Source organism: Mauremys mutica, chromosome 1, assembly GCF_020497125.1.
Source record: "Mauremys mutica isolate MM-2020 ecotype Southern chromosome 1, ASM2049712v1, whole genome shotgun sequence".
In the NCBI taxonomy this organism is placed as follows: Eukaryota; Metazoa; Chordata; order Testudines; family Geoemydidae; genus Mauremys; species Mauremys mutica.
Window position 1 is genome coordinate 65,884,660 of NC_059072.1, and position 26,966 is coordinate 65,911,625.

General features: G+C 44.6%; 1 protein-coding gene across 1 annotated transcript in view; it reads left to right on the forward strand.

Moving 5' to 3' along the window:
* Positions 1-26,966, forward strand: part of RAP1B (RAP1B, member of RAS oncogene family) — a 72,883-nt gene that overhangs the window by 22,820 nt on the left and 23,097 nt on the right. The window contains exon 2 of the mRNA XM_044980451.1: positions 17,130-17,216. Within this exon, the coding sequence (XP_044836386.1) occupies positions 17,160-17,216 (57 nt within the window). The 5' untranslated portion in view covers positions 17,130-17,159. The remainder of the gene's footprint in view (positions 1-17,129; positions 17,217-26,966) is intronic.

The window sequence follows — 26,966 nt, forward strand, 5'->3', positions numbered from 1 at the left end:
ACTGTGTAATTTCCCATCAGAGTAGCATATGTAGTAGAATTGATTATTTGCTGGTGCTAAATATGAGTTGACTTAATATTGGGAGGGAAATGGCTTCTCGTATATTCTTACAGCCTGGCAATTGGACATTTTATGCCAAGAATCTTCCAGACTTGAGTGCCAAAAATTAGGTATCTAAATAAGTAGACTGATTTCTCTTCTCCCTCCCACCCCACCCCCTGCAATTGTTGTGCCACCAGTGGTTTTCCATTTCAGCTCTGGTTGCCAGGTTGTGTGCTCACACTTCAAAAACTGGGAGTGTTGCCAACTCTCATCAGTGGTCTGTCTTGAAACCCCAGTTCCTGGAGTTAAGTGACTGAGAATCTCGACTTTTATTTAAAAAGGTAAGCTCAAAAAACAAGTAAAGAAAATAGACTTTGCTGTTAAAACTTCATGATTCTTAAACCAGTCTCAAGTATTTTGAATGCTTGAGGTTGGCAATACTACGTCACCTGACTTCAGGAAGCCAGATTTGAAAAATCTTGGTTTGTCTTCTGCTGCCAGGACATGTTAGTGACTCTTGTTCTTCCACTCTACTGTTTTGCAAGACCACTACTGCAACTCATCAAACCTCTTCAAAATATACCCTCATTACTCTCCCGCCAAACTTGCAACCTTGTTCTAGTGGCATATCCTCAACGAAAAGAATAAACGAAAACTGGATAAGCACACCATTTGGCTGTATCTGCAAAAGTGACAAATTGCACATTTTTAAATTGTCATTGGGTTTTGGAGTCTACACTTCACTGAAATGAATTGGTGGCAGTTCGTATTTCTTAGCTATTGAGGACATTAAAGTCTCCTACATTACAAAGCTAGGGACCTAGTTAATATAGCTTAAAATATGTAGTGAGGATGGGCCTTAACAGTGTAGTGAATAGGTTCTGCTGCCTAGCAGCCCCCAATATTCAAGGGCAGGCTAGGGAGGTGGCAGAAGACCAGTTCTCAGAGATAAGGGGCTGGAAAGAAGGTGGGGTTTGTGTGTGGCTGGGGTTTTTAACCTAAAACAGGGATCGGCAACCTTTGGCACGCGGCTCGCCAGAGCATGTTCCCTGGCGAGCCGCATGGCAAAGGTTGCCGATCCCTGACCTACAACTATATCTGCTTTAAAAGCATCTTAACTTCCACATGAAACTCACTGGAAGTACTAGTGTTGCTTATCATTAACTTACCAGTCTGGAGGAGTACCTTCTATGTTGAAGCAATGTTGAACATCTAGTCAGTATTATTCCACTGCTGCCACCTCCCTACGCTTCCAACTGTTGCTTGCTGAAGGTGTGAGAATTTGTGTGATGAGTAACTCTGATCTCCCACATGGCAATGTGTTACACAAGAACAGAATCAACTAGCAGCTGGCTTTTTATTTCTCATTCTACAGCTAGTATGCTGTTGAAAATGTCTCTTCAGGCTGTTGACTATTCTTAAAATGATTTAGACTAGGGGAAAGACTGTAGTATGTGCATACCTGGCATTATGCTGGTTCTTGAAGTGGATAATTTTGACTACAGTTTAGCAACTAACTGAATTTGAAGGCTGATTAAATAAATAATTCTGTCAGTCTGGGTTTTTGGAAAACTTTCTTTTAACCTTGAAAGGAAGAGGTTGGTTGATCCTATTCTGGGAGTTTTATGGTTCAGAACAGTTATACTGTACTCCCAAGCACTCCCCTCTTCCCCCCAGGATTTTTTTTGCTGAAGCTTTCTGGCACTGTTTCAGTTCCCAGGCTGTTCTGTATGTTTTAAAAATGCAATAATATGAACTCAAATTATCTCATTAAAACAGATACTGTGCCAGAGGATTGGAGGGTAGGAAATGTTTTACCTATACTTAGGGATAATCTTGGGAATTGCACTCCAGTAAGCCTTACCTCCATACCTGGCAAATTGGTTGAAACTAATAAGTAGAATAAAACACCGGGAAGACCATGTGATAAGGGTTTAACCTGCACAGTTTCTGCAAAGGAAAATCCTGTTTTGCTAATCACTTCAAACTTGAACACGTCAGAGTAGTGTATATTAGAGAAGTGGTTGACATGACTTATTTAGACTTGCAAAAGTCTTCTGACAAGGACTTTCAGGAGAGCCTGCTAAGTAGTTATGGATTGAGAGGCATAGTTTTGTCATGGATCAAACACTGACTAGGAGGGTGAAAAACTATTTAATAGCCTTTTGCTATGATAAAAATGGAGTAACAGTGGCGTGCCTCAAGGTTCCTTACTAGGCCCCATATTGTTTACTCAGCCTTCCTTTCCAGATCATTAGTCAGGTAGCAAAATTTTCAAATGTCATAATTTAGGTTATTTAAGACTGGAGGACTGTGAGGAACTTGAGTGATCTAAACAAACTAGATGACTGAGCAACATAATGGCAAATGTTCCGTGTTGATGCATGCAGGGCAATGAACGTAGGAGGGAAAAACTTACTTACAATTTGCAAGGTTCTAAGTTAATTGTATCAACTTGGGAGGGACCTGGACATCTTTTTGCAGAGGTCTTCACTGAGCTGTTAATACTGTTTTTGGTTTTTTGATCAAAACTGTACAAGATGGGGATTCATAAGGAATGGGATGGAGAATATGGGAAACATTAAGCCACTGTATAAATTAATGTTGCAGAAACCTCTAGAATACTATGTGAACCACTACTTGTAGCATATCCCAAAAGGATATTGCAGAATTGGGGGGGTGGGCGTATGGCAGGGGTAGAGAAGGGTGACACAGATTAGGAGCATGGGAAAAACACATGAAGAGATTGAAAAAACTGGTTGTTTCCTTTAAAAAAGAGATGAGGGGACATAAGGTATGGTATAGAGAAGATGGATCAGGAGCTTCAGTTCTCCTTGTTTCTTAACACGAGAACAGGGTGACGTTCAATAAAATTACAAGGTGCAAAATTAAAACTGATTAGGAAATTATTTTTCACACATTGTGTAATTAGACTGGAATGCAATTGTAGTGTGTCATTGAGGCCAAGAACTTATCAAGAATTCCAAAAAATTGGATATTCTTGATACAGGATCATTAAATCATAGAAAGGTAGGACAGGAAGGGACCCCAGTAGGTCTAGTCCAGTCCCCTGAATTGAGTCAGGACTAAGCATTACCTGGGCCAGTGTTTCTCAGTGACCAGTCCATGGACCCGCGCAGGTCCCTGAGATCTCCCTGACACAGTTTAGGAAGTCAGCAAGCCAGCCCCTGGTTTCAAAAAGGTTGAGAAACACTGATCTAGACCATCCCTGACAGATGTTTGGAGGTTTTTAAGACCAAGTTAGACAATGACAGATTCCAATACTACCTGAAGTGTGTTTGTTCCTGTGCTTAACTGCGCTTAGAGTTAGGAAGCTTTTTTCCTAATGTTTAACCTAAATCTCCCTTGCTGCAATTTGAGCCAAGGACTTCTTGTCCTGTCCTCCATGATTAAGGAGAACAATTTATCATCCTCTTTATAACTACCTTTTACATACTTGACTGTTCCTTTTCAGTCTTCTCCTGACTGACTAAACCCAATTGTTTCAGTCTTTCCTCATAGGTCATGTTTTCTAGACCTCTAATAACTTTTGCTGTTCTTTGAGTGATTGCTCATATCAATTCCAATTAGGTATGTGTGCGCCGCATGCACGGTCGTCTGAAAGATTTCCCTTAGCAGCTCTTTCAAAGGTGGGGGTTTCCCCAGGTCCATATCTTTGCCACCCAGAACAACAGAAAGTGCCCAAAGTTCTGCTCCTTCCAGAAACACAGCTCGGGTTCAATCACAGAGGTGTTCCTGCTACCCTTGGGAGACTGCCTCATGTATGCCTTCCCACCGGTCTCACTTGTTCACAAGGTGCTGCCCAAGATGTGCACGGACAAAGTGGAGGTAATTGCGCTGCTGTTCTTTGAGATGTGTTGCTCATATCCATTCCAATACCCACCCTCCTTCCCCTCTGTCTGAGTAGCCGGCAAGAAGGAACTGAAGGGGATTTGGGTCGGCAGGGTCATATATTGAGTGCCATGAAGGCGCTATTCCGGGGGCTCCCTGGCTGACCCAGCGGGAGCTGCTATGGGAAAACTTTCCGATGACCATGCATGCAGCACACGCACACCTAATTGGAATGGATATGAGCAGCACATCTTGAACGAGTTATGAGAAGATGAGTAACAGTTTTTTACTTTGGACTTTATGCAATTTGTCCACATCTTTTCTGAAGTGTTGTGCCCAGAACTGGACACAGTACTCCAGTAGAGCGCTTATCAGTGCTGAGTAGAGTGGAAGAATTACTTTTCACATCTTGCTTACAACAATCCTGCTAATATATCCCAGAACATCTGCTTTTTTTCCCTCTCTCTCAACAGTATTACATGGTTGACTCAGATTGTTTGTGATCTATTATAATCCCCAGATCCTTTTCTGCAGAATTTCTTCCTAGGCAGTCATTTCCCATTTTGTATTTGTGCAATCGATTATTCCTTCCTAAAGGTAATACTATCATTTGTCCTTATCGAATTTCATATTTTGGACCTTTTCTCCAGTTTGTCCAGATCAGTTTGAATTCTAATCCTGTCCTCCAAAGTGCTTGCAACCCTTCTGTTTAGTATTGTCTGCAAATTTTATACATGTACTCCCTGTCATTATCCAAATCCATTATGAAGGTATTGAATAGCACCAGAGCCAGGGCAGATCCTTCTGGAATTCCACTCAATATGCCATTCCAGCTTGATTGTGACCCATTGATAACTACTCTCTGAGTATGCTTTTCCAACCAGTTGTGCACCCAATTTATAGAATATTAATATAGACCAGTGATACTCAGACATCAGTGATTCAGGAGTCAAATTAACGATCGGCATTACCCAAAAGAGCCACAGTAGTGTGAATTCATTGTTTCATACGGATAATTAGGTTGGTTTGACTTGATTTGTACTTGACAAATACATGCTCTTATGACCTTATTTTCTTGTAGGTGCTTACAAATTGCTTATTTGCTCACTTATCTTTCTGGGTACCAAAGTTAAGATGACTGGTCTATAATTCCCTGGGTTGCCCTTATTCCCCTTTTTATAAATAGGTACTATATTTGCCCTCTTCCGGTCGTCTGGGATCTTTCCCATCCTCCTTGTGTTCTCAAAGATAATCAGTAATAGCTCAGATCTTTTCGGCTAGTTCCTTAAGTATTCTAGGATGTATTTCATCAGGCCCTGCCAACTTGAAGACTTCTAACTTGTCTAAATAATTCTTAATGTTCTTTTCCTATTTTAGCCTCCGATTCTATCTCATTTACACTGATTTTTAACTATGTTGTCCAATCACTGTTAACTTTCAGTTTTCACAAAAAAAAAAAAAACAAAGGCATTTAACGCTTCAGCAATTTGCTGCATTTTCTGTTGTCTTTCCCTTGTCATAGAGTAATGGGCCTACCTTGTCCTTGGTCTTCCTCCCGCTTCCCACATTAATAAAGCGGGGGGGAAAAAAAGTTGCCCTTTATGTCCCTAGCTAGTTCAATCTAGTTTTTTGCCTTGACCTTTCTAATTTTGTCCATACATGCTTGCTGGATTTTTGTATTTGTCCTTTGTATTTTGACTTAGTTTCCACTTTTGGTTTGACTCCTTCTTGAGTTTCAGGATTTGAATTTCAGTTTATAGGAATTTAAATGTCTAGAGCTTTATAAATAATGTTTGGTTATATTTTTGGAAGGGATATTAAACTTTGATAGCTAGAGATTGGTTTAAGACTTGAAGCATAGCAACTTATTATGGGAAGCAAATTATCTCACATCTGCTTACTAAAGGGTTCTTGCATATTCTGACGCATCTGGAAATAGCCACTGTTAGAGACAGGATTTTGGACTATATGGATCTCAGGTATGTTCTAGTATGGCAGTTCCTTTGCAAGTGTAGTTATTTTAGCTCTGACCCTGTTAGCACTTATCCAAAAAATAGCAAAACTTTCTCTTCTCCTCTCCTCTGGGGAAAAAAGAAAACACATGCTGTTTTCACTATCATTCTCTGTACCATACGTTACTATGTTCTCATAGAAGTTATTACATTTTTGTACACTAAAACTCATTAGTTCACCCAGAACAATTGTTCACTTCCTAACTTGCAACATCCACTCTTGTTTAAAAAAAAAAAAAGTTGCTTTTAAAAAGCAGGGCTTGGACATTGACAATATAACTTAGTGTTTGTTTAATCATTCTAATTGTACTATAGTCATTTTGTAAAAATAAAAACTGAATGAAATGTTGCTATATAACTACTTTGACACATGGAGTACCATTTTGTGTCCAATTCTGTTTACTTCCTATATTTTGATGTTTTACATTCAGAAACAAATTCTGAGCATTACTTCATCAAGTAAAGTTAAAATGACAATCCTGCGGCTATAATTGTATACGTGCTTGGTCAGATCAAAGTAATTCTTAAGTTTCCCATGTCTTGTGTATTTTGTCAGTATATTACTTCTGTTATGCTGATGCTCTGTGGAGCAAGTGTACAATGGAAATTTTATCTGGAGCTCAATTAAAACATGGGTATTTGTCAAGCATCTGTAGGGTGACTGACGTAACACCTCAGAGACAAGGTGAGTGAGGTAATATCTTTTAGTGCACCAACTTCTGTTGGTGGAAGAGAGAAGCTTTTTAAACATACAGAGCTCAAAAGTTTCTCTTCCACCAACAGAAGTTGATCCACTAAAAGATATTACCTCACTCACACGCTCTAATATCCTGGAATGAACACTGCTACAATAAGTGTATGTAACTACATAGTCTTGCTAACAATGATGGTACATGGTAGATGACTTGTATAGTATGAAATGAGGTTTTGGGGAGCATGGATAGACAGTATAGCAGCAAAGAGGTGAAGAACCATGGTAGTATTGATACACTATTCCAAACACAAGCACAGCAATGGATGTTCATGTAGTAGTCAATCTCCAGATCAGCCTATTAGCGAACTTCAGATATGAGTATTATGTAATTTCCATGCCATCAGGCATCCATTTCCTGAAAAATGACACATTGTGATTTTTTTTTCCCAGGTCACAGGGTATCTTGACTCTGTGTGTGAAAGGAAGGTCTTTTGTGGAACATCTTAATCTTGCTCTGACTGTTGCTGGAAGAAATCTATAGATAATATATGCATTCCTGTTAAGAACTCCCTCAGGCTTTTAGAACACTGAGTAAGGGGAGGCTAAAATTGTATCTGCTTTCTAAAGTTTTATAAGTGCTAGTTGGAATGCTTATCTTTTTATTTTATTTTTTTCTCCCCTTCTCCAGGCAAGAAGTGAAAGCTAACTACTCTTAAAGATACTTTCTTTAGTCACACTAATTGGGGGTATTCCTAAAGCATTTTTACTAAATTGCATCTCCAGACTCTTAGTGGAGGGTGGAGGCAAAATACTTTGGGTACAGAATAAAAAAACTACAGTGGGTATGTGCTACAGATTCCTCAGTACTGGACAGCAGAATTCCTAGATGGTTTTCAAGGACTTTGAAAATGGCAACACATATTAAAGCTAGTTTAGAAGGCCTTTGGGGCAGGGCTTAAGGAGCTAAGTGCACTCTCAGTGCTATCAAATATTACCCTCACATTTCATGTGTAACAGTTTAAATAGGGGTTATCGGAAATTCCTATGTTAAGGGCAGCTTTCTGAATCAGAAATTTAGAATTCAGGGGATCTCTTCTAGACCCAATGCCACTCAATATTTTTATCAATAGTCTGGAAGTAAATATAAAATAGCTGCTGAATTTAAAATCTTGTGATATACAGACTGGTGGAGTCGTAAATATTGATGACAGGGTAGACAATGATTTGGATCACTTGGTAAGCTGGGCCTATTTGATCAAAGACAACTTTATCACCTTGCATTTGGCGATAGTAAATCTAGAAGCAAAAAATGAAGGCCATACTTGCAGAACTGAAGACTCTATCTTGCTATGTCTACACTATGAAATTAGTTCGATTTAATAGAAGTCGATTTTTTAGAAATAGATTTGATACTGTCGTTTGTGTGTGTCCCCACTGAGCACATTAAGTCAGCAGTGTGCACCTGCAGTACCAAGGCTAGCATCGACTTTCAGAGCGTTGCACTGTGGTAGCTATCCCACAGTTCCCACAGTCTCTGCCCCCCATTGGAATTCTAGGTTGCACTCCCAATACCTGATGGGGCAAAAACATTGTCGCAGGTGGTTCTGGGTACATGTTGTCAGGCTCTCCTCCCCCCTCCCTCTGTGAAAGCAGCGGGAAAAAATCATTTCTCACCTTTTTTTCCTGGGTTACCCGTGCAGACGACATATCACAGCAGGCATAGAGCCAGCTCAGCTCACTGTCACTGTACATCTCCTGGGTGCTGCTGACAGACGTGGTACTGCAGTGCTACACAGCAGCAGCTCCTTGCCTTTGCAAGTTGGCAGAGATGGTTACCAGTCATACTGTACCGTCTGCTGCTGTCATGGGTGCTCCTGGTCAGCCTCAGTGCACCTGGACAAAAATGGGAATGACTCCCCAGGTCATTCTCTTCTTTTAAGTTTTTGTGTAATGGAGATTCAGTCCTGCCTAAAATATTAAGCAAGCCTACTAAATAACCACAGATGCAAATAGCCGCTCCGGGTCAGAGCCCCAGACATCCCGCAGAAATGATGAGCTGCATGCCATTCTAGGGGTGCTCCTACAACAACCCTACCTATTGCTTCCCTTCTCCCCCACCCCTCCCGGGCTACCTTGGCAGTTATCCCCCCATTTGTGTGATAAGTAATAAAGAATGCATTAATTTGAAACAACACTGACTTTATTGCTTCTGCAAGCAGAGATCAAAGTGGGGAGGGGTGGGCGGTTGGCTTACAGGGAAATAGAATGAACCACCATTCTGCACTTGCTCAGCCTATACTTGGACTGCTCCTTACTACTGCCCAGGCTTCATGAGCCATGGGAGCAAGGGGTAGGCTGGGGTAGGTGCGACTGCGTGGTGCTGATGACTAGGAGAGCAGCCTGAGGCAGAAGCTCAGCTGGCATGATATTCCAGGCAGGACTGAATCTCTGTTACACAAAACTTAGAGAGAATGACCTGAAGTCATTCCCATTTTTGTCAAGGGGCCCCCGACCGACCTCACCGAGGCCAGCCAGGAGCACCCACGGGACGACAATGATGGCTACCAGTCATACTGCACCGTCTGCCGTCCGCAAGGCAAGGCAAGGGGATGCTGCTGTATAGCGCTGCAGTACCGCATCTGCCAGCAGCATCCAGGAGACATATGGTGACAGTGAAAAAAGGCGAGAAACAATTTTTTCCCATTGCTTTCATTGGGGGGAGGGGGGAGCTGATGACATGTACCCAGAACCACCTGGGACAATGTTTTTGACCCATCAGGCATTGGGAGCACAACCCAGAATTCAAATGGTCGGCAGAGACTGCAGGAAGTGTGGGATAACTAGTCGTCAGTTGCCCCTCCCTCCGTGAGAGCAACTGCAGACAATCGTTTCACGCCTTTTTTCCGTGCAGACGCCATAGTACGGCAAGCATGGAGCCTGCTCAGGTCGCTGCAGCAGCTATGAGCACTGTAAACAGCACGCGCATTATCCTGCAGTATATGCAGCACCAGAACCTGCAAAGGCAGGCTAGGAGGTGACAGCAGGATGGTCATGAGTGATGAGGACATGGACACAGACTTCTCTAAAAGCATGGGCCACAGCAGTTTGTCCATCCTGGTGACAATGGAGCAGGCTCATGCCATGGAACGCTGATTCTGGGCCTGGGAAACAAGCACAGACTGGTGGGACCACATAGTGTTGCAGGTCTGGGATGATTCACAGTGGCTGTGAAACTTGCGCATGTGTAAGGGAACTTTCTTGGAACTTGCTTTCCCCTGCCCTGAAGCGCAAGAATACCAAGATGAGAGCTGCCCTGACAGTTCACAAGCGAGTGGCGATAGCACTCTAGAAGCTTGCAACACCAGACAGCTACCGATCAATCGGGAATCAATTTTGGAGTGGGCAAATCTACTGTGGGGGCTTCTGTGATCCAAGTAGCCAAAGCAATCTTTGACCTGCTGCTATCAAGGGTAGTGATTCTGGGAAATGTGCAGGCCATAGTGGATGGCTTTGCTGCAATGGGATTTGGGGGCGATAGACGGAACGCATATCCCTATCTTAGGACCGGAGCACCAAGGCAGCGAGTACATAAACCGAAAGGGGTATTTTTCAGTGGTGCTGCAAGCACTGGTGGATCACAAGGGGCGTTTAACCAACATCAACGTGGGATGGCCGGGAAAGGTACATGACACTCGCATCTTTAGAAACTCTGGTCTGTCAACGGCTGGAGCAAGGGACTTACTTTCCAGACCGTAAAATAACCGTTGGATGTTGAAATGCCTATAGTTATCCTTGGACCAAGCATACCCCTTAATGCCATGGCTCATGAAGCCGTACACAGGCAGCTTTAACTATAATCAGGAGCTGTTCAACTATAGGCTGAGCAAGTGCAGAATGGTGGTAGAATGTGCCTTTGGACATTTAAAAGTGCGCTGGTACAGTTTACTGACTTGGTTAGACCTCGGTTAGACCAATATTCCCATAGTTATTACTGCTTGCTGTGTGCTCCACAATATCTGCGAGAGCAAGGGGGAGATGTTTATGGCGGGGTGGGAGGTTGAAGCAAATCACCTGGCTGCAGATTACGCGCAACCAGACACCAGGGTGATTAGAAGAGCACAGCAGTGCGCATCAGAGAAGCTTTTAAAACCAGTTTCATGACTCATCAGGGGGCTATGGTGTGAAAGTTCTGTTTGTTTCTCCTTGATAAAAACCTGCCCCCTTTGTTCACTCCACTTCCCTGTAAATAAACCGCCCTCCCCTCCTCTCCCCTCCCCCCTTTGATCACTGCTTGCAGAGGCAATAAAGTCATTGTTCAAAATTCATGCGTTCTTTATTACTGTGTCACACAAATGGGGGGATAACTGCCAAGGTAGCCTGGGAGGGGTTGGGGGGGAGGGAAGCACTGGGTGAGGTAGTGGAAGAAGGGAGGAGGAAAGGACAAGGCTACACTGCACTTCAAAACTTATTGAATGCCAGCTTTTCGTTGCTTGGGCAGTCCTCAGGGGTGGAGTGGTTGGGTGGCCGGAGGCCCCTCCACTGCGTTCTTGGGCGTCTGGGTGATGAGGCTATGGAACTTGGGGAGGAGGGTGGTTGGTCACACAGGAGCTGCAGTGGCGGTCTGTGTTTCTCCTGCTGCCTGTCCTCAACAATATGCCGGAGAATGAGAGTTTGATCCTCGAATAGCCTGAGCATTGCTTCATGCCTCCTTTCATCATGCTGACGCCACATCTCCTCTCACGCATCCCTCTTGTCCTCGTGTTCATTTTGTACTTTCCTGCACTCTGACAGTGTCTGTCTGCCACCATGCATTCTGCTGTGCTCTGTCAGTGTGGGAGGACTGCATGAGCTCAGAACATGTCATCGCGAGTGCGTTTTTTTTTTTTTCGCCTTCTAATCTTAGCTAGCCTCTGGGATGGAGATGATAGCGGGAGCTTTGAAATATTTGCAGCTGCGGGAGGGGGGAAAAAGGGAGAGTAGTACCGCTGACGACCCCGAGAGGCTCCAGGGCATGCTCGACACCATCGGGAGAGCCGCGGACTGGACGGGACTCCGCTTCAACGCCAAGAAGTGCGCGTCCCTCCACGTCGACGGGAGCAAGAGGGACTCGGTGCTGACGGAGTTCCTCGTCCAGGGCGAGCCCGTCGTCCCCCTAGCCGAGGGTCAGGCCTACCAGCACCTCGGCACGCCGACGGGCTTCCGCGTCCGGCAGACCCCTGAGGACACCATCCGGGAGATCCTGCAGGACGCCGCCAAGATCGACGCGTCCCTGCTGGCGCCTTGGCAGAAAATCAACGCCCTCAACACCTTCCTGATCCCCTGCATCGCCTTTGTCCTGAGAGGGTCCGCCGTGGCAAAGGTGCCCCTCAACAAAGCGGACAACACCATCCGGCAGCTGGTGAAGAAGTGGCTGTCCCTACCCCAGAGAGCCAGCAACGAGCTCGTCTACATCGCCCACCGGCACGGGGGCGCCAACGTCCCCCGCTTGGGAGACCTCTGCGACATCGCGGTCGTCACGCACGCCTTCCGCCTCCTGACGTCCCCGGACGCCACGGTTAAGAACATCGCGACGACCGCCCTGCGTGACATCGTCAAGAAGCGAATCGGCAGACCCCCCTCCGACCAAGATGTGTCCACCTTCCTGAGCGGCTCCACGGACAGAGAATTCGCCCGAGACGGGGGCGACATCGCCTCGCTGTGGTCCCGCACCCGCAACGCCACACGCCGGCTGGGAAAGCGACTGGGCTGCCGCTGGGTATGGAGCGAGGATCGGCGGGAACTGGGAGTCCTGGTACCGCGGATCGAGACAGAGGGCAACACCTTCATCAACCCCGGAGCCAGAGGTGCGCTGGAGAAGTCCTTGAAGGCCGCCGTCCACGCGCTCTATGTGGACACCCTGAGGAAAAAACCCGACCAGGGCAAGGCCTTCGAGGTGACCAGCAAGTGGGACTCCAGCAACCACTTCCTCCCCGCAGGCAGCTTCACCCGATTCGCCGACTGGCGGTTCATACACCGCGCCCGGCTGAACTGCGTCCCCCTCAACGGAGCCGTCCGCCACAGGAACCCCGACAAACGCTGCCGGAAGTGTGGGTACGCCATGGAGACCCTGCCCCACGCCAGAGCCTGGCAGCTGCGCCACAACGCCGTCCAGGACCGCCTGGTGAAGGCCATCGCCCTGCACCTGGGAAAGATCGCCGTCAATCACGCCATTCCCGGCACCGACAGCCCGCTGCGCCCGGACATCGTCGTCACAGACGAGGATCGGAAAAAGATCATCCTCGTCGACGTGACGATCCCATTCGAAAACAGGACCCCGGCCTTCCGCGAGGCCCGAGCCCGCAAGCTCGAGAAATACGCCCCCCTGGCGGACACCTTGCGGTCAAAGGGCTACGAGGTCTGCACCGAGGCCCTGATCGTGGGGGCCCTGGGCGCCTGGGACCCTTGCAACGAACGTGTGCTTCGGACCTGTGGGGTGGGCCGTCGCTACGCGCAGCTCATGAGACGCTTAATGGTCTCGGACACTATCCGCTGGTCCAGAGACATTTACACGGAGCACGTCACCGGCCACCGCCAATACCAGGAGTGAGCGGGCGTGACTCTGTGCACCCGCGGGGGGACGGAACCTGTGGACCCCCCGTTGGACTCTATCCTCTAAGCCATGAACCCACCAAACCATACTCCACCATGTGAGGGCCGTCCTAGCCCCATTACTCAGTCCGCTTATTCATGCCCATGACTATCTGTAACCTGTTTGTATGAGTGATGTACCCTCACCGTTTACTGGCTGTACCTTGAACTCACCCACCGTATACCCCGCATTGGGGACATGACAGACTGTGTATATGTATATGCTGCCTAATATCAAAATGTTAACATCCCCCCACAACCTGTATGTAACCCCCAATGACACAATAACTGAAGCTTTAAACACTTTGTACCGTTTATTTTAAATATTCTCTAATAAAATTTAAAGACCCATTTTAGAGAACATGAGTACGCTCTTCCACGGTGAACCAAGCTGTTAACATTACATAGCATGTGTGCTTCCTTTACAAGGTCACATTTTGACTTGTATTGAGGGCCTGCCGGCTTGGTGTGAGAGATCACACACGCAGGGCTGGCGGGCAACAGAATTCGGCTTGCAGGCAGCCTTGGTGAGCCACAGTCTTTTGGCTTCTTTAACCTTCATAACGTGGGAATGGTTTCAAGCAGCAGTGCCCTCATGTCCCATACCAAGCACATGTTGGGTTGGCCATTTTAAAAGGAGAGGCTGCGGTTTTTGGGTTAACGTGCAGCACAAACCCAATTAAAGCACTCCAACCCACCCTATTCTCTGGGATGATCGCTTCACCCCTCCCCCACTGCGTGGCTAACATTGGGGATGATTTCTGTTCAGCCACAGGCAAACAGCCCAGCAGGAACGGCCACCTCTGAATGTCCCCGTAAGAAAATTCCCCTGTTTCAACCATGTGACCATGAATGATATCACTTTACTTAGGATAACACCGAGAGATAAAGAACGAATGTTGCTTGAATGCCAGCAAACACCGGGACCATACGCTGCCATGCTTTGTTATGCAATGATTCCAGACTACATGCTACTGGCCTGCTGTGGTAATGGAGGACGGAATAAGGCTGCCCTCCCCAGAAATCTTTTTGCAAAGGCTTTGGGAGTACATCCAGGAGAGCTTCACTGGAATGTCCCTGGAGGACTTCTGCTCCATCCCCATACACGTTAACAGACTTTTCCAGTAGCTGTACTAGCCACGAATGCATCCCAACTCTTCAGGGCAAATTAATCATTAAACACGCTTTTAAACCATGTACAGTATTTACAAAGGTACACTCACCAGAGGTGCCTTCACTGACTTCAAGGTCCATGAGCCCGCCTTGGGTGGGTTGGGAAGGTACTGGCTCCAGGGTGATAAACAGTTCCTGGTTGTCGGGGAAAACGTTTTCTCCGCTTCCTTGCTATGCGCTAACTTCAGTGTCATCCTCGTTCCCTAAATCCGCATCCCTGTTGCATGAGAGTCCATTGACAGAGTCAAAGCACAGGGGTGGGGTAGTTGTAGGGGCACCCCCTAGAATGGCATGCAGCTCATCATAGAAGTGGCATGTCTGGGGCTGTGCCCGGGAGCGGCTGTTTGCCTCTCTGGTTTTTTGGTAGGCTTGCCTCAGCTCCTTAAGTTTCACGCGGCACTGCTGCGGCTCCCTATTCTGGCATTTCGTCTTTTTTGGAGTGGAGTTCTGATAATACGGATTTGTCTCCCCATACAGCGATCAGATCCAATACCTCCCGTTCGGTCCATGCTGGAGCTCTTTTGTGATTCTGGGACTCCATGGTCACCTGTGCTGATCAGCTCTCCACGCTGGGCAAACAAGAAATTAAATTCAAAAGTTTGCGAGGCTTTTCCTGTCTACCTGGCCAGTGCATCAGAGTTCAGACTGTCCAGAGCAGTCACAATGGAGCACTCTGGGATAGCTCCCAGAGGCCAATACCATCTAATTGCGTCCATGCTACCCCAAATTCGACCCAGCAAGGTCAATTTCAGCGCTAATCCCCTGGTCGGGTAGGAATACCAAAATCAATTTTAAGAGCCCTTTAAGTCGACAGAAATGACTGCTTTGTGTGGACGGGTACAGGGTAAAATCGATCTAATGCTGCTAAATTCGACCTAAACTTGTAGTGTAGACAAGGCTTGGAGAGCAGTGACTCTGAAAAGGATTTAAGGACCATTAGTGGAGTAACAACTGAACATGAGCTCCCAGTGTAATGATTAGGGCCCTACCAAATTCACGGCAATGACCAAATTTCATGATCTGGGACGCATTTTGCTTTTGTGTGCTTTTCTTTTATAAATATTTCATGGGGGTGACCAGTGTTTCTCAAACTGTGGGTCCTGACCAAAAAGCAGTTGCAAAGTCATTTTGGGGGGTGGTCATGGTATCACCACCCTTATTTCTGCGCTTCCTTCAAAGTTGGGCAACCAGAGAGTGGTGGCTTTTGGCCAGGCACCCAACTCTGAACGCAGCACACCACCAGCAGCAGCACAGAAGTAAGGGTAGCAGTATTGCAACCCCTCCCTACAATAACCTTGCAATACTACACTCCCTAACTCATTTTTGGGTCAGGACCTCCTACAGTTACATCATGAAATTTCAGATTTAAATAGCTTAAATGAAATTTACAATTTTTTAAAAAATCCTATGACCATGAAACTGAACAAAATGGACCATGAATTTGGTAGGGCCCTAGCAATGCAGTAGCAAAACAGGCTGATGTGGTCCTTGGATGTATAAGTAGGGAAGTAGTTAAAAGTAACCTTCCTTATTCCTGTTATCTCTGCATATGGTAATTGTGAGAGAGATCCTAAATATTGAATCCAGTTCTGGTTTCAACATTCTTTATAAGGGTGTAGAGGAGAACTACATTTTTTAAGGGCTGAAAAAAGTCTTACCATGAGAGACTGAAGATGCTCAGTCTGTTTAGCTCCTCCAAAAAAAAAAATAAAAAATCAAGAGGTGACTTGATTATGGTGTGCAGGTACCCTCACAGAGAGAGAATACCAGGTACTAGAGGGCTGCTTTATCTATCAGAAAGGTATAACAAGACCAATATCTAAAGTTAAAGGCAGACAAATTCAAATTAGAAGGTACCAATTTTTGATTAACCATTGGAACAAACTGCCAAGGGAAGTTATTTGGTTCACAGGAGTAACTGGATGAAATTCTGTGGCTTGTGTTGTACAGGATCAGACTAAATAATCTAATGGTCCCTTCTCACTTAGTCTGTGAATAGTGTCCCATATGTAAATGTGCCTCAGTTAATGGAAAGCCTGTGTGTAGGTAAAGAAAATTGCTGGCTGCTTCCAAATACTTGGGAGAGAATCTAACGGTTCAGTAAATCAGTGAATATAATGGTGGAGACCACCTTGGGCAAGCTAAAAACATTCTAATCCTAGGCAGTGCAGTAAAAGCTACAAGCTATTTTGCAAAGTGGAAAAACTAGTTATTGATATATAATTAGTTGTACTCACAAGGCTGAAATATTTTGTAATGGATCTTACTGCATGCAGCACATGCAGAGATACATAGTGTAATCCTTTGGTATTGAACTAGAAACAGTTTTTTAAAAGGCATAAATTTAACTGTTCTGGCAGTGAGGAAAGTATTCTGGGGGCATCCTTTTTTAAGTTGGTGGATAAGTAGAATTACTGCTATTAATAGTAATTCTGAGTACAGGTTCTGACTGCCAGTTAGGGTCTGTAGTTTCCATGTTGTATAGTAAATCAAGAGGCAGCTTGCTTAGATTATGCCTGCCTTAGTTCATGTACTGGTAGGTTATCCTGCAGTTATCAGCCATATAAAACAAGTGTTAAAATTAGTTTTCTCAAATAGTGACCATCCTATAGGTACATAGCTGTAGGCACAGTTACAATACATTAACACTGTAATATACTTAAGTTCTTGTAATGTGGTTGTCCTTTTCTAGAAGTTTGGGATCTAATTTTTTTTATTGTGTATTTTAGGTATCAAGGGGGTGACTTAACACTTTCACCATGCGTGAATACAAGCTAGTTGTTCTTGGCTCAGGAGGTGTTGGAAAGTCTGCTCTGGTAAGTAGTATTCCTTTAACTACTGTAACTAATAGATCTCTTTTTGAAGCAGTTTAGACATTTTTTTTCTACTGACTTGCCTTATTTTTAGTTAGTAGGTAGGTGTACTTTCATGCACACTTCCATATGTGCATGGAAACTAATGACTTGAGTGTGAGTGGCTAGATATAGACACTTACCTCCCCATATATATATATATATATATATATATATATGCAAACTTAGACTTTGTGCCTGCACATCCAGTATCGGGTGTCCATTCGTGTGCATGAATGTACACTTGCCAAACTGCTGGAAATCAGACCCTTAGTACTAAAAAGATGCTTAACCTAACCTTAGGAACACATTATTGCTGATCACATTAACTTGAAGGTTAAGACTGAAATATGTCTGAGATCTAAGTTTGACTTTATCCATGTCTGGTTATGCTAATACCTTGCAGTCATAGTGCTTTTCAGCCATAGCTCTCAATGTTTTGCAAAGGAAGGAAAGTGCATCCCTACTGCACTGGTGAGAAACTGAGGCTGTCAAGGTGCAATAACTTCTCAAAGGTCACTCATATGTTGGGTCAGTTAGAGGGGGTGGAGGTGGAACAAATCCTGGTCAGGTCAGCTCTCAGTTCATTGGATGACTGTGCCAGCTACTGAGACAATGGTGGTGGGGTTTTTTGTTTTGGTTTCCCCCACCCTAATATTTTCTTGGTTACATTCACCAGTACAGTGAGGATATATATACTGCTCAGGAAAATTTACTGAGGAATTCATGCCTGATTGTGCACTGGTACCAAAGCCATTCCACCTAATGCTGCAACCAAGTCTTGGAGTGGTCTATTTTTGAGCCTCCCCCACCCTCTCTCCTCAGTACCACCGTAACTGAGCCTGCAGGATTGGGCTCCTGCTCTCACTTGGCTTTCACTGCTGCTGCCACCATTGAGCCTCATGAACCCAGGCGGAGGAAAGAGGATGCTTCTGTTCATTACTTACTCTCCCCAAATGTCCAGATAGTGGAGGAAGGAAGAGAATTCTCCAGTGGTAGAGAAATGGAATATATTTCCCCAAAGGTGGGATGGGGAGAAAGGGAAAGGATTTCTTCAGACGGAAGGGGAAGTGTTGAAGTAGTGATGGGATTGCCAAAGTGTTTGAGGGGAGGGAGGAGCAGGAGGGTTGCACAGAGGGTGAGTTAATGGACAGAGGAAGGAACGTTTCAAATGTTTAAGTAAATGTGATACTTAACTGGGCTAAGAAGGCACATTCTGAAGTTGGGAAGACCACAAAAATTGCCTTTTGCCAGTCCACTCTATTCCTGGACTCTTAAATGAAAAAGTAACTTGGCCCCTGCCACAGAATGCATAACACCACTGATTTAGACAATATTTTTGTTGCTGCAATTTTATTTGAATTACTAGTTGGAGAAACAAAATACTTAATCTGGATGTAAAAGCAGCAAAGAGTCCTGTGGCACCTTATAGACTAACAGACGTTTTGGAGCATGAGCTTTCATGGGTGAATACCCATTTTGTCGGATGTAGGCATGCATCTGACAAAGTGGGTATTCACCCGCGGAAGCTCATGCTCCAAAACGTCTGTTATTCTATAAGGTGCCACAGGACTCTTTGCTGCTTTTACAGATCCAGACTAACACGGCTACCCCTCGGATACTTAATCTGGATGGTCAACAGTTCTAAGGGCAACAAATACAAAATGAAGCACAGCAAAGTTGAAACAGCATAACTTGGGTTACAGTACATATGCATACTGGTTTTGTAAAATTTAATCACTTAACTTTGCCCACATTTGCTCAGTTGTTAATCTGATAAAAGTAGTAAGTCTCTCTACTTCCTAACTTATTCTGGCCAACCATATTTCTATACTTAGTATGGATGTTGCAGCATTACGGTTTTAGCCGTAGTGGAAGAATGAGGCCATTTGCAGGGACTTAATTTGTTATGCATCTAGCGTAGAAATTGTCCTGGTTTGCTCTCAGTTTGGGTTAAATTAGTGTTAAATAATGTTATACAAGTGGGACAATGCAGAATATGTAAATCTGGGGCAACATACAGTTTTGTAAAATCAGATTTGTTTTTACCATTAGTCCAGAATATCTCTTGGATTTATACCTGTCAATAAACGAAGTGATTGACTTTTTGTTGGTGACTCTATATATGCACTTAATTTGCCTGAAATGTTCTAATACTCTTAACTTTGAAACCATTTTTAAACCAACTTTGTGAAGACATTTTCATCTTCACGCTCCCATCAAATTAGATGCTCTGAAAAACTGTAGACTACCTTCTCCCGCTGTGTACGGGAGGATAGGGTGCTTAACACTAACCACCACGCCTTATGGCAAATTCCAGACTTTCAGGGTTCATACCCTGCCTGTCCTGTGACTGATCCCTATCAAGGATGGACATAGCCAGTGCCTCTTGCTTCTGGGAGAGCCACATCCCAGAGAGGCTTCTGTGTGGAAGTGTTCTTTCTCCAGCACCTGCAAATCCAGGGATGTGCACCTCAAGCTATATCTGCTAGGGTAGTCTATGTGGGTCACTTGAGACCTAGAGATGAGAGTCACTCCCAGAATGACACCAGATAAGCCAACATCAGCCAGTGCTCCCTCAAGTCAGGCACACATTATACATTGGAATTGGGCAGTAGAAAGAGGGTGAAAAGGAGGCCATCAGAGCTGGCACTAGTGACTAGCCAACCCCCTCAAAGTCACCAGCTGCCCAGGCAGCAAAGCCAGCACCCGTTACTATAAAAGTGTCACCAAATCAAAGCCAGATATTCAAACATTGCTCCAGGCACTAAGGAAAATTACAAAAAAAAGGACACACATTACTCCAAGGACAGAGCCTCTAGGTCCTCAATGAGAACTGGAATGGCATAGTGGAAAAGAGACCCCATGGAGACCTCTTTCCTGGTATTGTGACTGAGCCCAGTAAGGGCCTGAGATTTGTCCTTGAGGGATCCATATCACTTCTGGAGACATTCCATTTCCACTAGGCCTGGGTGGCCATCATAGCTGACAAATGGGCATTGAACATCTCCCAAGGCTACCTTATACATTTCCACTCCTTAACCCTGTACCTATCCCTTTCCCTTTTCAGGGACCCTTCTCACAAGATCCTGTTACAGTTAGAAGTGGTGTCATTGCTTTGTCTGGAAACTCTGAGAGGTACCTAATGAAGTACAGGGGAAGAGGCTTCTACTCAAATATTTCCTTGTCTCAGCGAAGAAGGGGGTTCTCTGTCCTGTCCCAGATCTGAGAGACTCACAAATACTTACACCATCTCAGATTCAGAATGGAAACGCATGTCTCTATCATTCTGCCTCTTCCAGCTCAAAATTGGTTCAAGGACAGATCTCAGCAGGAGATGGCACCAAACCTAGCCTGGGTGTTTTTCAACTGAGTTTTTTTGTGAACTAAGAAAAATAAGCCTTTAGCCTGTTACAGATAAGACTGTGAATGCTGATCGATTCCAGGTCAGTGAGTGTACCTTGCCAAAGATGGTCTTGTGAATGCATTAGCTATTACTCTATGATCATAGCTGGGTTTACTTTTATCTAGATATGTTTTGGGGGCTGCTAAGCCATATGTCAGCATGCTCATGCATAATGTTGCTTGCTAGACTTCACCTATGGCAGTGGTCACCAACCAGTTGATCCAAGAGTATCTCCCAGTTGATTGTGATCTCCGGCGGTGCAGTGTGGCTGCCACTAAGGCAGACTCGCTGCCCACCCTGGCCCCACGCCACTCCTAGAAATGGCCACCGCAGCCTGGGCGGGGAGGGGTCTCCCTCCATGCTCTTCTCCTGCCTGGCCAAGAGAGCTGTGGGGGTGATGCTTACAGAGAGGAGACAAAAACACACGCGGCTGCAGGGGTGCATTGGCCCCCCTTCTGGGAGTGGTGTGGGGCTGGGGTAGGCAGGGAGCCTGCCTTAGCCTTACTGTGCCCGCCACTGACCAGGAGCTGCCGGAGGTAAGTGTTGGCAGATCCTGGTGGTATACTTGTTCAGCAGTAGGTGTCAGAATTCTTGTTCGGAGGAGGTGTGAGGTTGTGGTCATTACTTGACGCCTTCCTTCTGTAATGGTCACAAGATCTTCCATCAATTTCCAGGGTAAAGTCAAAATCAAATGACACAACCACAATCATGCTTAGACTTCCCTACTGGTAGAGTTTTGTTTGACAGATCTTCTACAAATATCTGTTCGGCAACCTGTCTCACTCACAGACTGCCCAGATCTAATCTCACAGCACGGTGGCGAGATACTCCATCCAGACCTGAAGTCAGTGCACCTGTCAGTGAGGTTGTTAGCTGAATACCACACACCATGACTGCTGCCTACATATCCTAAAATGAAAAAGGTTCTTGATATGGGCATCCCAACATAGACTGGGTCCAGACCAAACCTCGATAACAGAATCTGTACTACCTACTGCACATAAAACACAGTCTTTCATTAAGTTTTGCTAAGGTCAGCAACTTCAGCTTTCCATCCTCCTGTATAGTCATGCTCTCTTTTCTCACCTAATGGTATCTTAAGTTTCTCAAAGACCAATTGCATGCTTACCCAGCTAAGACCCTCTTCCCACCAGGAACCTCAACAAAGTCTTCCTTAGACTCATGGAGCCTCCCTCTGAATCTCTTTTGGAAAGTTCTTTTGAAGACTGTTCTAGTGGCTATCACTTTAGCCAGAAAAGTGAGCAAGCTTGAAGCACTTCTGGCTGAAACTCCTCATGTGACATTCCAGAGGACCGGTATAAAGTAGCACTAAGTCCTCATTTATCTATCACACTTACGTCAGGAGAAAAAATTGTGTGCCCATTAAGTGTCTCCAGAATTTTGTGCTATTATGTTGACAAGACTAAATCGTTCAGACTGTCCCCATCTATTTCTGGTTATAGCCATGTGTTTAGGCCATCTCTTCACAGAGAATATTGAAATAGATAACACGTGTCACGTATTCCCAGCTGGCTACTACACCTCTCCCACCGAACATTAAGGCTCACTCCACCAAAGCTCAAGTGGCATCCTTCTGCTTCAGAAATGTGCTGACAGAAATCTGCAAAGCTCTCTCCTTGACATGGAGTTAACTCACTGACTGTCAAGCATTATGCTTTGGACTTGGCTGTTTAAGTTCAGGAGAGCTGTTCTGAAATCACTTTTTGACTAACACAGCTGGTACTCCTCACTGCTACCATCATGAGCAGGATACTGCTTGTTACCCATCTACAGTGGGGTCTACACTGACACATTCAGGAAGAAGAGACCTACTTTCCTTACAGTAATTGTGGTTCTTAAAGATTGTCAGTGCAGATTTCTCCCCCGCCCCAATCCACGTTCCATCTCCACTTTAGGAGTCTTCAGCGATCAATCTCACATGTAAGGGATTCTACTTTATCACAGCTGGAGGGAGGAAAAACCTGTAGGACCAAGGGTGGGACACAATGATGGATCTGCTTTCAGGATTTGCAGGCCACCGGTAGATTGCTCTTTGGGGCAGCAGTTACTTGCTAGCAAGTTTTGTTCTGTCAAACTCTGCCATTCACAAAATCATTTGCTGAAAAATATTTAGCTCTGACATAGCTCTTTTCACCCGAATATCAGAGCACTCTGCAGAGATGGGGAAACTGAGTTACAGAGAGGGGAAGATCAGTAAAAGTCAAAGTAGGTCTCCAGATTCCTGTCAATTGGACTATTTTAAATGTTACCCCCTTCTTGGTAGGGAGACATGCATATTTATGTTCAAGTTGTGAGTAAAAAATTATTACTAATGGTGGCTTCATCTTGCTAGCAAGTCTAAACTCAGTCAAGATCTAATATCTGAATATTCTGACATTGTCGTTGCATACTTTGATACAGGTTTTGACACTGTTTTTAAAAAAAAATCCATCCTGAAGTGCTTAGTCTTATTTCCCAAACTACTGAAAGTTGAATTTCCCCTCCAGGGAAATCAGTTGTTCATGCAGCATCTTGTCCAGTGGTAGCCAAAGTTAATAAACTTGATATGAAAATGAGTAATACAATTGGTACTTTGGCTTTTCAATTTAAAATAAAGCTGTTGCAAAATCTTCAGTCTCCTGCATCAGAGCACCACAGAATTTAGGTCTAGCATTCCCTGCGTTACATGGGTCTCAAACCTAGAAAGCAAATCAGTGAGAGGAGATTGGGAAGAGCATAGAGTAAAAGAAAATGAACAGATGATGTAATGGAGACAAGATTATGCAGGAAATCAGACATAGAATTAGTTATTGAGGAAAGCTGGAGGAAGAAATTGGCTACAGAGCAGGTTGGAGAAAATATTGGATATGTCATACAGATTCATTGAATACTGGTGAAACTTTTTGAAACATGTATTCACTCTACAATATTTGCAGCCCTGTGACAGATATCGCGACTGCATGCAGTAACTTTAAGGCAACATATTGTGCTAAATTTATGAATCTGTTATATATCAAGGTAGGCCAGGATTATATGCAACTCCATGTGGGGATGGAGGGGAGGGGTTGCTACAACATTATTAGGAACTAAGAACCGTGGAAGGTGATAACCTGAGTGACTCATCTTAAACACTTTCAGAGAGCTTTTGCCTTCTGGGGAAGCTTACATGTACTGGTTTAAACCGGGTTTTCCAGAGACCAACAGAGAGAGCTTTTGGCATGTAAAGGCTGTGTTTAAACTGACTCAGGACCTTCTTTTTGATACAGCAAACAGACAGGGCCTTCTGTCCGGGGGTGGGGCACCTTTGCAAAAAGGTTGGAAGGACTTTGGCTTCTAGGGCCCCATAACACTGGTGGGTGACTCCTGGTATGTTTAGTGTGTGGTTTTAAATCTGTTTGTTTTTATTATGTTTTCTGTAATGTTTTTACCTTAAGAATAAATGTGCTTGCTAGAGCTGTGTGGTAACTTGTAACTGCTGGCAATACGCTGTTCAGAGTGTGGCAGGAGAAGGAGTATGTTACACTAAGTAGGAGTTTCAGGGTATCCCTTGCATTGATTATACCTTATTTCTTTATCTATGATGCATCATTCTGTATCTTTCCATGGGCTGTCTCTTGATGTTCCATAAAGTTCAGTATACTTTACTTTTTCTGTTCTCTGTCCTTTCATGCTTGCTTATGCATGCCCAGATCTTGGAAATTGTACAAGACATCTTTTAGCCAGAGGACAAACTTACCATCTACAGACGAAAGAGGTTACTATTTTGTCTGTCCAGGAGCCAAAGTGAGGAATTCTTGCCTTTCTTCTGCCCACCCTAGCTTCTGGGAAAGCAGAAGGTTCTGGGTTTCCTATTGGGTGCAGTCCTTGAATGTGTTGAAATGGTGGTTTGGATTCTACAGAATTTGATGGTACTCACCCCAGAAAGCTTCCTACTCTTCTCGCTGTTTTGTTTTTTTCCCTTTTTTTTATATATTTATATTTATTTTTGTCTTAGTGTTACCAATGATAACTTCCTAGTACAGACTAAGGTCTTTTGATGGGCAACTAAGGCACTTCTTAGAGCAGAAGTCTATTCATTATGGATAGGCTTTACCTGAATACCAACATAGAAAGAAACCCTGCTGTTCAAAGAGGCAGTTTGGAAGGGTATTTAAACAAGAACAAGGGACCAAGGATGAAGGTTTTGACACTACATAAGTGAGTCCTAGAACTGAAGAGTGTAAACTGAATAGTTAATTGGTTAAATGGTTGTGTGTGTATATATAATAAAATTAAATTATAGATCTTGATGGTGAGAACTTCCTAAAGAGGAACACTTAGGGTGTTGCTTTTCAGTCTATTTAAGTTAAAGTAGGCCTGTTACTGAAGTTGTAAAACTTGCTACTGATAATACTGGAAACATACCTTGAGTGACTTCCTCTTCAGAAATAAATCTAAATGTGCTAGGAGAGTGGATTGTGAAATGGTAGGTGGGTTTTAATACTAGCAAATATAGTCTTGAATTTATAAATCATAAACAAGGCTAAGATTTTTGTCATGGTTATTTTTAGTAAAAGTCACGTACAGATCACAGGCAATAAACAAAAATTCATGGAAGCTGTGACGTGTCTGACTTTTGCTGCTACAGCTCCATGGTTTTCCCCTGCCACTGCGTGGCTGGGAGCTGTGGGGTTCCCCCTCTGCCTGCGGCAGCTGGAACCTGCAGGAGGACATCCTCAGCCGCTTGCCCAAGGCGTTCCCCTCCCTCCCTGCGCGAGACTGTTGCTGGAACCCCAAGGAGGGCCCTCTCAAGAGTCTGTCACATGTCGCTGGAACCTTTCAGAGGGCCCCCCGTCACTGGAACCCTGCCAGAGCCCTGCTGGCTGCCAGCTCCAGAGTCTTGCAAGCCCCTTGGGCTGAAGCAGAGAATGTCACAGAGGTCTCTGGAAGTTATGGATTCCGTGACTTCCATAATCTGTGACATAAACATAGCCTTAATCATAAAGCAACAACTGCAGCAGCCACATACTTTCCAAAATGCAAAATTTCTACCATTCTTTGACGTAACCTTTCTGACTGTCAGTAGCTACAAGGACTCTTTCCAAATATTAGCTATGGGGTAGTCATTTGTTGGTGCCGTAAACCGTGAGTCCTCTTCCTTCCCTCTCTTCCCAATACACATGAGAGAACAAAGAGTAGATCAGATCTGTATGTAGCATTTTGGAGCAGAATCGTGAACTGGTTTCACCAGTCTCGGGTCTCTACCAGACAAAATGTGGTCCGCCATTAACATACTACCAAACAGAATCAAAAGGTACATGTAAAAAAACCTGCAATATTGCATTAAAAGCTATATTTGCAAAGAAGGGAATAAAATCTCAGCATTTCTGCGGTCACTAAATTAGAGGTTCCGTGATTGTGGTTCTCATGGGGCTCCAAACACTAGCTGTGATAACCTTAATTTTTGGTTTATCAGCAAGCTTGCCTTCAGTTAGGGCTTGGCTACACTCGAAACTTCAAAGCGCTGCCGCGGGAGCGCTTTGAAGTGTGAGTGTGGCCGCAGCGCCAGCGCTGGGAGAGAGCTCTCCCAGTGCTGCACGTACTCCACCTCCCTGTGGGGATTCGCTTGCAGCGCTGGGAGCGCGCTCCCAGTGCTGGGGCACTGTTTACACTGGCGCTTTACAGCGCTGTATCTTGCAGCGCTCGGGGGTGTTTTTTTCACACCCCTGAGCGAGAAACTTGCAGTGCTGTAAAGCGCCAATGTAGCCCAGGCCTTAGTCCCTTATGCCAGTGGCTCCCAACTGAAACTATTCCCTCTTGCTCCTGTTCATCATCGCACGCTTCCTTTGACATTTTCTTGTGATAAACTCAACATCTTTCATATTGTCAAAATCTTAGGCTTTTGAACTCATCCTTCCCGAGTATTTTTTTTGTTTTAGTATCTACTACAATGGCAGACTTAATCCCATTTGGGTCCTTAAGTGCTAATAAAATGTGCAAAAACACTAGAAAAAAACTAGAAGTGTATCTGTTTCTACAGAGTTGTTCAGTTGCCTCACAGCAACCTATAATATTCCAAAACAGAAGTCTCATAGCACTTACTGGTGGTCTGTGGGGAACTGGGTTTTTTCACCATGCTGGTGTCTCCTTTCCAGCTGTTAAATGACATCTGAAGGGATCTTATGAACATATGTACTTTGAGATCTTCTGTGTAAGCAATTTGTGGAATTGCCATGGGTGCTATGACCATGAATTTGAGGGGGAGATAGTCCATGAGACCATGCCTTAATTAAAATATGGCTTGTGCTATGGAAAAATTTAGGAACCTT